This window comes from Trichoderma harzianum (assembly GCF_003025095.1).
Source record: "Trichoderma harzianum CBS 226.95 unplaced genomic scaffold M431scaffold_27, whole genome shotgun sequence".
NCBI lineage: Eukaryota > Fungi > Ascomycota > Sordariomycetes > Hypocreales > Hypocreaceae > Trichoderma > Trichoderma harzianum.
Genome location: NW_020209275.1, coordinates 209,470 through 219,716, shown reverse-complemented (window position 1 = coordinate 219,716; position 10,247 = coordinate 209,470). Strand labels below are relative to the sequence as shown.

The 10,247-nt window shown below is 50.2% G+C and overlaps 4 protein-coding genes and 1 non-coding gene across 5 annotated transcripts; 2 read left to right on the top strand and 3 right to left on the bottom strand.

The window, feature by feature from the left end:
* Positions 1-203: 203 nt before the first annotated feature.
* On the bottom strand, positions 204-290 carry M431DRAFT_t199. The gene has a single exon. It is a non-coding gene; the product is annotated as a tRNA-Arg (tRNA).
* A 508-nt stretch (positions 291-798) lies between these two features.
* On the bottom strand, positions 799-3,280 carry M431DRAFT_100447 (hypothetical protein; the record flags this gene model as incomplete). The annotated part of the gene is made up of 2 exons (XM_024911209.1): positions 799-2,937; positions 3,002-3,280. The coding sequence occupies 2 exons, from the start codon at positions 3,278-3,280 to the stop codon at positions 799-801; spliced, it is 2,418 nt and encodes an 805-aa protein (XP_024767947.1).
* Positions 3,281-4,946: 1,666 nt separating this feature from the next.
* On the top strand, positions 4,947-5,429 carry M431DRAFT_487876 (hypothetical protein; the record flags this gene model as incomplete). Its single annotated transcript, XM_024916512.1, has 1 exon — positions 4,947-5,429. The coding sequence occupies one exon, from the start codon at positions 4,947-4,949 to the stop codon at positions 5,427-5,429; it is 483 nt and encodes a 160-aa protein (XP_024767946.1).
* Positions 5,430-5,542: 113 nt separating this feature from the next.
* M431DRAFT_100405 (hypothetical protein) lies at positions 5,543-6,755 on the bottom strand (the record flags this gene model as incomplete). Its single annotated transcript, XM_024911203.1, has 2 exons — positions 5,543-6,093; positions 6,161-6,755. 2 exons carry the CDS (start codon positions 6,753-6,755, stop codon positions 5,543-5,545), a joined length of 1,146 nt encoding a protein of 381 aa, XP_024767945.1.
* A 1,242-nt stretch (positions 6,756-7,997) lies between these two features.
* M431DRAFT_11079 (hypothetical protein) lies at positions 7,998-9,877 on the top strand (the record flags this gene model as incomplete). Its single annotated transcript, XM_024911768.1, has 3 exons — positions 7,998-8,594; positions 8,648-8,827; positions 8,885-9,877. The coding sequence occupies 3 exons, from the start codon at positions 7,998-8,000 to the stop codon at positions 9,875-9,877; spliced, it is 1,770 nt and encodes a 589-aa protein (XP_024767944.1).
* Between the last annotated feature and the right edge of the window lie 370 nt (positions 9,878-10,247).

Here is a 10,247-nt window from a genome sequence, read left to right as displayed (position 1 = left end):
ACGACTGCCGACAGCCCGAGATCCGCTCAGCGCTTCAAAAAAAAAAGGGGGGGGGGGAAGAAAGCACGCTCTTTAGATATCTAGGATGCCGCAGATGCCGCAGCGACTTGATAAAAGCAACCGCGCCATATCATAAGAAAGAACAGCAAAATCATTCAGACCGAGTAAAAAAAAATATAAATTTGACAGAAACTGCAAAAAATCGACCACGCCAGGAGTCGAACCTGGAATCTCTAGAGGTGGCGTTTACCAACCGAAATCTAGCGCCTTAGCCATTAGGCCACGCGGCCGTCGATGCAGATGAGCCTACTATTCTGGTATATGGCGCTCGCACAATGGACAAGCCTCCAGCCGCAATGTCGCACGACAAATACTTCAAGATAATCTGGACAGCCTCTTGGTATGAATTTGATTCAAGTATATGCCAAGATACAAGTTTGACCAGTAATGCTCCTCCTCCCCTCCGACTAACGTAGCACTGTTCCCTCTCCCACACCGAATACTCACATCAAAATTCGCCTTAACGACCGACCTTCTGTGGCCTCACGGGCCAGATGCCATATTCTCCTCTATTCAAAAATGCCACCACCCCGATGAACAAGCCCCGATATAGCTGACCTCAATAATAGGCATAAAGAAGAGGAAAGAAAAGAAACGGAAACAAACGGCTTCCATTTGTCAAACAAAGTATATGATAACGCCATTCTATGCTTGGATTCCGTGCGGCTTGATCCGCCAAAAACACCATGCTGTGTCTTCCCCCTTCTGGCTCGTAGTGGAGGGGTCAATCCTTTATAATCACCAAAAGCCGCCAATGACTTCCCCAGCAGGGCCAAATGCGCCATAATTAGCTGGTTTAGGAGTGTTCTCAACAGGTGCAGACTGGCTGTCATCAGGATCACTCTCTTCGGTCCCTTGCTCCACTTCCGTGTCGCTCGTGTGATTTGGCTCACTCGTCTCGATTTCATCAACCGGAGAAATCGCAGGCCCCAGCGGCGGCCCGACGCGGCCATTCCCGTCATCGCTAAAAGTGATCGGAACTCTTGGATCCAGATAGTTGATGTTCGCGACATCAGTAGCATCCAGCTCACCGTGAACACTTGCCGGGGGTGTTATCGGCTTGGAGAAGTTGAATCTCGGGTTTGATTGAGAGGCGGACAACTGAGGCACATGCGTCTGGCTCAAGGCTGACCTCTTCAGCTGTGGCTTGCGAAGAGCAGCGGAAGATGCAAGTCCATGTCTCCTTGAGGCGATTTCCAGGCGTTCCTCTTCAGCAGTCTCCTCATCTGTTGGATCGGTGTCAAGGACCAACCCTGGGCCGGGCAAGAGGAGGCTCCCGCCTGATCTACGTCGTTGACGCTTCTGGCCGTGACTAGCAATCGGTACGCCAAGATTAGCCTGGTTGGGTGTCTGATCATGCTTGTTAAGCCGCAAGCTTCCCATGTATGAAACTATGCTTCGGAGATTGCTCTGGCTCTCTGAGAAGACGACTCTCGTCCGGAGCCGGTGCACTGCGCGATCCAGCGCCAACTCTATCGCACAGCTATCGCGTATCCTAGATAGCTTCGGCCAAGTTGCTCTTTCACCAACGAGACAGCACTTCAACATAAAGTCCACAGAGGGGTTTCTGAGAAGCACGGGAAGGTTATCAAGGGTCAGATCAGGTAAGATGTTGATATTACCCGAATACTTTTGACTGAGGATACTTCGAAACTTGGTCATCATGTTAGGGAAGAAACCCATCTCGGCCATAAACTGCAGTCGGTGGAGAGCCTCGTCTCTGGCGAGCGATGTGCAGGCATATATCCAATCCATTTCATCGCCACCATTTTTGGCGCTCTTGTGAGTATGTTGATTCTCGGGTGAAAGGTGATCATCCTTGGCGAGGAACGGAGTGACGTGTGGGTTCACCTGCGACACGATGAAATGGTTGACATTGAACATTTCCGCAAGGCGCGTCATGGGTAAGTCGTTGTCCACCGAGCCGTCGATAAATCGTTGGGGCGACGGGTTCCACTGGCGGTGCTCGCCCGTAACTGGGTCTTTGACCAGCAAGGGCGACGAGTTAAAGATGAGAGGCACTGAGCAAGAAGCTGCAACAGCAGACCAAATCATGACGTTGGGAGAAGTGACATAGTTGAGCAATCGTGGTAGCTCGTATACGGACGCAGAAGAGACGCAAATGTTGAGGATACGTCGGGTGCGGTTGTACGCCTCTTGAAAGGTAATGTCGCCCATCATGCCCCTCATGACTCTCCTGAGATGGGCAATGTCCGACCAGCAGCCCTCCGTTAGCAGACGGCGAAAGTGGTCCAACAGGCCATCTTGGTTGTCTTGGGCTTCGAAAACCGCTAAATCGCCATAGGGAAACTCTTTTATCAGTTGTGGAATCTCTTCGTCCGTCCTCGTACACATAACGGCACAGACAATACTTCCAGCGCTGGCGCCGGATATGATCCTAGGGAGAAGCTGGTTTTCGAACAAGGCCTTGAGAACGCCGACGTGGGCCATGCCGAATGTCCCGCCGCCAGATAATAAAAGGGCGCTTCGGCCAAAGCTCTGGCGCGCGAGCAACATGCCTTCTAGCAGGTCCTTGTACGCAATGCCTTGGTCCGTAGCGCTATGGACAATGGCAGCATCGATGGTTTCGATTGTCGACTCAACATAGCGCTCAATCAGCGTCTTCGTGCCAAGATATGAGTGCCGGTAAAGATCGACGTTACCCATGCCGCCGAGATCGCGCGACAGGGCAGTTCGGATGAGGTGCATCATGGTGCGGATGTCCCGACTTTCTCGGGCCTCGTCAAGCGCCCGGAGTCGCTCTTCAATGAGCCTGGCATTGTAGTCGTCGCTTTCATCGTCTCGTCTCCAGTCATCGTTGCCTTCGAGAACGTCGAGTTCCTGTGCTGCCGCTTGCCATTGTTTCAATGTCTCAGCCTACCACATCAATTAGTTTCGTTTAGTCAACACCCAACCACGGGGATGTTTAGTAGGTACATACGCTCTTCATGCGCAAGCAGAGTATGTTTTTTCTTTCTTCGAGGAGCCTCGCCTTCTCACGCTCTTCGCTGCTCACGCCATCTTTCCAGGATCGCAAGAAGCCTGCCGCTCCTTTGACTGTTTGCGATACGGTTTGTACGAGGGTCCGGTCAGCAGGAAGCAGAGGCTGCAGAGGCTGCAAAGATGCCGAGGCCTGTTTCTGGCGCTTTGGCGACGGTGGAGAGGTGCTGCCGGTGTGTATTTGAGGTATCGGAGGTGCGCGGAGGAAGAAGTCGGCCATGACAGTAGGTGCTGCGTTGCATCCAGGATTTGTTGAGGATCGGATCTTCAGGTGGGCAGCAGGAGGCTTCGGCTCAGCTGCAGTCCCATTCCCGTCGGCAACGTCGATTCTAATTATACGAGCAGTTGAGAGAGCGGTTTGGATATCAAGAGGAAGAGGTTACGGAACAATGCGACTTGGGGAATAAAAGTGCTGTTGGTTGTTGGTAGGGAGGATGGGCGACAGGGGAGTTCTTGAGGCAATCTTGGAGAATCCGGGGATGGTTGGAGCATCTGACCGCTCTGCCACACCCGCTGGTGGCATATGCAGGTGGGGACGATAGCGGCTTGGGGGCGCGGGCTGGACAGGTGTACTTTGGGGGTACTCTGGGAGTCGTACCTGGGACCAGCCCGGCAGTTGGGCTACAGTGCGCTGTGAACCTATGACGGTCGCCATACAAGCCGAGTATAGCGCTGCGTGCACCCAAGAGGTGGTACATCTACTTCTGTTCTACTATCGCGCATCGTAGCGAGCAGTCACTGAAGTCTGGGACACAGCTCAACATAAACGTGCTGCTGCCGTCATCAACACCATCCACAGCTGGAATTAGGTGCAGGGTCACCCCCCAATATCCATCCCGTCCCCCATATTGTAAGCCCCCCGTAATCCTCCCCCCAGTTCCTCCCCCGTATTCCGCTGCTGCGTCCACGTGCTGCAATGCCGCTGCAGCGCTGACTCGGGGGTTCGCAGATGCTGGCGACAGATCAATCTTCACATGCCAAAGGGGCCGCATTCTGCATTCTGGGGATTATCTGCAGCACCCTGCATCAGGTCGGGCACCGGCACATGCTTTCATCTGTACATCAAATCGTCCGATCGGGTACCAATCAGGCTGCGTCTGACGTTGGCAAACCCAGAGTAGCAGTACTCCCCCATCTCGTACCCCAGGATCCCCGGACTGGTACTCGGCTGCAAGAGGCGGAAATTTTTTAGCTCTATCTAGATGCAGCACAGAGGGGAACTAAGTTGCTAAGGTTCCAATAGAGCTCCAGAAAGCGCCATGCCCACCGCCGCGACCGCGGGTTCCGATATGGTCGGGAGCTGGGAATGACGTCGGATGCGAGAATTGTCTCATGATGTGTTCAAAAGTTGCGTGTCGGGTGGACGAAATAGTGCTGATCAGCTACGCTTGAGGGAAGCTATTTGGGTGTCTCATCTGGATGTCACGCTGACGTGTTCTAGAAGAAGGAATCGTTCCGACAGGGTGCGTCATCGAGATGGGTGCATTGGTTCATATCTACCGCTAGATAGGCGAAAGATGGAACAGTATGCTCCTGGGTGGTTCATGAGATGAGATGGGATTTACGTATAAATATGTATTTGACCATGATAAAAAGGATAGGACAGTGAATGAGTCAACGAATTTGGAGCGCTACGCCTCATGCCCTCCAATATATGCCATGTTTGGTGCTAATATTCAAGCAAACCGTCATACGGCGTGACACACATAAGCAGCCAGTGACTCACACAGGTGCGCATTTGCGCGACGTCTGGAATTTGATGCAATTTGCCACTACAAGGCATCGTAACAATGTGAATACATCAACCATCATGTATAAGAGCAGCAGAATTCAACAACGATGCTGCGATCTCCAGCAAAGCGTCGCATATCCTCACATCCTCCAAAATGGCTGAATCAACGAGCAATACTCAGTCAGACGAGAAATTAACCGACCAACAAAACACCATCACAGCCGGAGAGATGCACTCAACCCCCAACCTCGTCCAGGGTAGCAGCCAGGCCCCGACCAATCCACTCGACCAAGAAGTTGAGAATCAAAAGTACCTCGAAGGGCGCCTCGATATCGACGAGAAACGCAAGAGATTCGACGAGACATCCTGTACTGTCGAAGAAAAGGAGCTATCTGAGCTCTTCAGGAAAGGATTGCTTGACGATGGAAGCACGGGGCCCTTGAAGGGAGACTTCACCTTGAATGATCTCCCTCAGCTGAGCGGCGATGAAGCAGCCAGTGTCCAGTGGAGGACATCGAAACGAAAGGCAAAGGAGACGTCAAAAGACACTCGTGCGATGAGTGGCCTATCCGATGATGAATTGGCCAGTGTTTTACAAGCCTGTCCGGACTTGGAGGACTTCATCAAGAAGACCTAGCTATTCCAGACTGATTAAAAAAAAAAAAAGAATTCAAGCCCGTGAATTTGAAAATGGCTGCTAATTCAATTACAAGTGTCTTACTTTCCGTTTTCCCCATTCCTCGAAATTGTTTATTTCTCATCCCAACCAGCCAGAACGGTTGCTAGTTGCTCATGACGAACCAAAGCCGTCTCAAACGAAGGTGCTCCCTCAAACTCACCCTCCGCAAACTTGTCATAAAGAACACCAACGCTTCTCCCCACGATCGCCAGCTCCTCTTGCCAGCTCTGCCAGCTCCATTCACTCTTCTGCACCTGATCCGATGCGAAATCGTGAACCTCAATGGTGACGGGCGCACCGTACGAACCGGCATGCAGAGAAGATCCGCCAAACGCCTGGAGTCGAATCTCGCCCTTTTCGCCATTGATTGTCCACGAGAGGGCAGGGTCGCCGGGGAATTGCTGGCCTCGACGGAATCGGAACAGCACGTTGGCTCCGTCGGTGGCGATTTGCGATGCGGCGAGGGTGCCGTCGATGATGATGAGATCAGGGACATTGGACTTTACTGTTTCGACGACCTTTTTGGTGGAAGGGTCGCGGAGGAGGACGTTGGGGCGCTGGAGCTGGAGCTGTGATTGGATGTTTTGGAACTCCCCGATGACATACTGAACTTGGTCAAACACTGGAAGAAATTAGATGCTGAAAAAGGGGACAATTAATATACTCCAGGTGATGGAGATTTCACTCACAATGTCCAACTCCAATGGTAACAATATTGCCACCAATGGCCCTATCAGTAAAGTATTTGAGTCCTGGCAGCAGAGCTTCTCGGTCAACAGTTCCGCCAAAGGCCCTGACCTCACTGCTAAAGACTTTGCCAATGCTTCCCTGCTCAAGCAGCTGCTTGACCTTGACAATAGGAGGAGCCTCACGCCCTTGGTTGCCAACCAGCGTCCGTCCACCAGCAACTCTAGCTGCGTCAACGAGTTCCTTTGCATGAGCTACATCGTGAGCCAATGGCCACTCTACAAAGACTTGCTTGCCGGCCTTGACACTCGGCAGGGCAGTTTCGTAGTGGACATCGACCCGAGTGCTTACAACCACGAGATCAATGTCTTTATCGTCGGCAACGTCCTGGGGATTGCCGTAGGCCTTTGTTTCGGGAGGCAGCTTGAAGACTTCAATGGCGCGCTTTGCTGATTCGACGCTGCTGTTGCACAGGGCTACAATTTGATACTTTGCACGACCGCGGGCGGAGAGAAGATAAGGTAGATGGGCAGCGCTGGCCCACGATGTGGTTGCGGTGCTAGAGAGGCCGATAATGGCCGTGCGGATGGGCGCCATGATTAATGAGAACTAAATGTGTGAATTATTATAGACACAGATGATTCCTTAACCTGGACCGCAAGTCCCCTTTGCCTACATGATCTCTTTGTACCTATATATAGCGGGTTTATTCCGTATTTCCTCAACTATTGCGTCTTGATACGAAATATCGTGCAATGAGGTGGAGGGTGCGGGGGGATTTCTAAGCAGCGATTTATAATGCTGGAGGTTGCGAAGGATCTCAGCTCTGATTTGCTTGTCTGGCTACTTCAAATTATGGCGGGTGCATAGTATTAACCCAAATACTATACGGTTTTGTCTATGTATAGCTCTGAATGTATACGCATTGTACAAGAGCAGTAATTTTTCTTATTGGGGTGAGATCTGGTTACTTCCGTAGGGTCTTGGAAGTGGAGGTCTGTCTGAGGCGTTTCGCTTCCATTATGCGTCTCCATTACAGTGGGCTTTCGATTTTAGAGTCGGGTTTCTTGAGCTTCGAAACTCTCAGTACCTAGTACGACTAATGCAAAGCATTCGTCCCTCCGGGAAAGTGGGCAAGGTGGTATGATACTTTATCTTCAACAAGTAAGTGCATTACAAACAACAGGAGGTTTTAAGAGTTGTAGAATGGGACTTGGTCGGATCACAATCAGATGAGATAGAGACTGAAAAATTTCTAAGAAACTGAAGGAGTATATAGTAACTACCGTGTGTTTGTTGCTCGACTCTTCTCATCTTTCACCTCTTCACGACCACTGTTGGTTAGTGCTTAATCCTCAAGGTATTGGTGGGCACTTAATCAACATATATGTACCCAGGCGACGGCAATTCTCAGAGGCTTAAGCTCTATCTCCGCAATTCAAATGTACTGCTGAAATCTCAATGTAATGTTCAATATCTTTCAATCCATCTTTATTTGCTTGCTTGTATCATTGTACGAGGTTAGTGAAAGCAAAGGCGTGGGTTTCTATCTTACATGAATGCTCACCATACTCCACACGCTACCGGCAAAATGAATTCGCCCGCACCTGAAACTATGTATTGAGCTAAACCATCACCGTCTTCCTCACTCTGGATAGTATTTCAAGTCGTTTACTATCCGTCCAAAAAGCCTTGCTCTTTTTCTTATACAAACGCTCAAGTCAGATTTCATTCATTTACACCGACTTCTGCCTTTGTCTATTAATGTCTACAAGTTATACTGTTTGACGACCATCAACGCCTCCAACAAGCGAGCACCTCCTCCTTACAAATACCGCAATGAGTTCATCATCGCAACATCTAACCAACTATGCCGCTTTTACTCGCCCCGAAACGGGCATCACACAGATTGGCCATTTAAACGCAGAAGCCGGCACAATCCAACCCCTCAGCCTCCTCTCTGGGTACCCCATCAAAGATCTCTACCAGGTTATCGAAGCCGGCCCATCGCAAATAGTCGCCTCTGGCTCTGCTCTTCCCCTCTCATCTGTCAAGATCCTGGCACCGCTTGTGGGACGCGATGTGTTAGCTGTGGGCAAGAACTACATGGAGCATGCAAAGGAGTTTAACGCCTCGGGATACGACAGTTCGGACAAGGTCGACAAGCCCAGCCATCCTGTCATCTTCACAAAGCGTGCGACATCCATCATTGCAGATGGCGAGGACATTTACCTACACCCCGAGTTTTCCAAGAGCGTGGACTATGAAGGTGAGGTTGGAGTCATTGTTGGCAAGGTCGGATTCCGGATTCCCAAGGAAAAGGCCATGGACTATGTTTGGGGATACACGATTATCAATGACATGACGGCCCGCGAGAGGCAACGAGATCACAAACAATTTTACATTGGCAAGTCTGCGGATACATTTTGTCCCATGGTATGTCTCGTGAATGTATTTCTTCCTGATTGTTCGGCTGCTGATTATCCCAGGGCCCGGTTGCAGTTCCAAAGGAAGCCCTTCCGTCGGTGCTGCGCGTTCAAACGCATGTCAATGGCGAGTTACGACAAGACGCAACGACAGATGATCTCATTTTCGATATTCCAACCTTGATAAATACGCTTTCTGGAGGACAAACACTATTGCCTGGTGATGTGATTGCTACTGGCACGGTTAGTTTTACCCCATGACATACATGCTACAGTTTCCTGACAACTATTACTTGTTAGCCTGCCGGTGTTGGTATTGGACGCAACCCGCCTATCTTTCTTAAGGAGGGAGACGAAATCACCGTCACCATTCCTGGTATTGGCGCTCTTCACAATAGAGTCACCGCTGTGAACGCAACGACGGAGCGTCTCGCCTCCCAGTCCGTCTTTAATCTCGACAACGCCGCACGTTCTTTGAACGGCACAGCTGGACTGACCATTATCAATGGCAAGCCGTTACATTACAAAAGACTCGGCCTTGAAGACAAAAACGGCGTCGTCTTTGTTCACGGCCTCGGCGACACATCAGAATATTTCTCGCCTCTCATTGCAAACTTGGAACTCCAAAAGAGGGCAAACGTGCACTTGTTTGACTTTGAAGGCCATGGCCTCAGTCCTACGCATCCGCTGAGCGTCTTGAGCGTAGACTCCTTGGCGGAAGATCTTGCGGGGGTGTTCTCGCACGCAGGAATCAGCGAGTCTAACCCCGGAACGCTGATTGCAAGTTCCTTTGGATGTTTAATTGCCCTCAAGTTTGCCATTCTCAACCCTCGTTTGATGAATAAGCTTGTGTTGTTGTTCCCACCGTCTTTACCGCTCCCTGACGACTCTAGACAGGTGTGGAGAAAGCGTGGTGAACTCGTTCGCACCTTGGGAATGGGAGCAGTGGTCGACGACATTATATCCGAGGGCACGACCGAGCAGACAAGGTCAACAGAATATGTTGCAATGTCAGCAGTTCGGTTAAGCTTGCTTGGGCAAGACCCAGAGTCATTTGCAAAAGCGTGTGATGCATTTGCCACAGCTGAAGGAGATCTTCCATTGGAAATTCTTGATATGAAGCCGCTTATTATATCAGGGGGCGGAGACTCAACTTGTTCAAAGGAAGTCGTGGAGGGATATAGACAGAGGATCAAGGGAGCCCGCGTTGAATGGAATCAGGATCTTGGCCAATGGGCTATTTTTGAGAACGTGAGAGCAGTATCCGCCATCTTGACGGAGGTTGGTCTTTAGAATTTTATGATGATGGCATTATCCCAATCTTGTGTACGCAAAGTTGCAAGAGTACTAGTTCCTGAACCATTGTTGGTGACAGATTACTCGATATATGTCAACAAAGGTTGAATAGAATCTTGCATGAAATACTAGCTATCCATATATCTATATATACAATTATTTTCTAGCTCTCCATATGAATCATTCAGAAACGCATGTACCAATACTACTTGAGTACGTGTTGAACGACCTGCCCTGTACAATACCCCAGACAAACCATGGAATGACACACAAACCTAATCCTACATGCAAAAAGATGTCAATCTCAAAAGTAAATGCAGGAATTAATTAGCAAATCCTCAGATTCAGCTAGGCGCAGAGCTGAAGG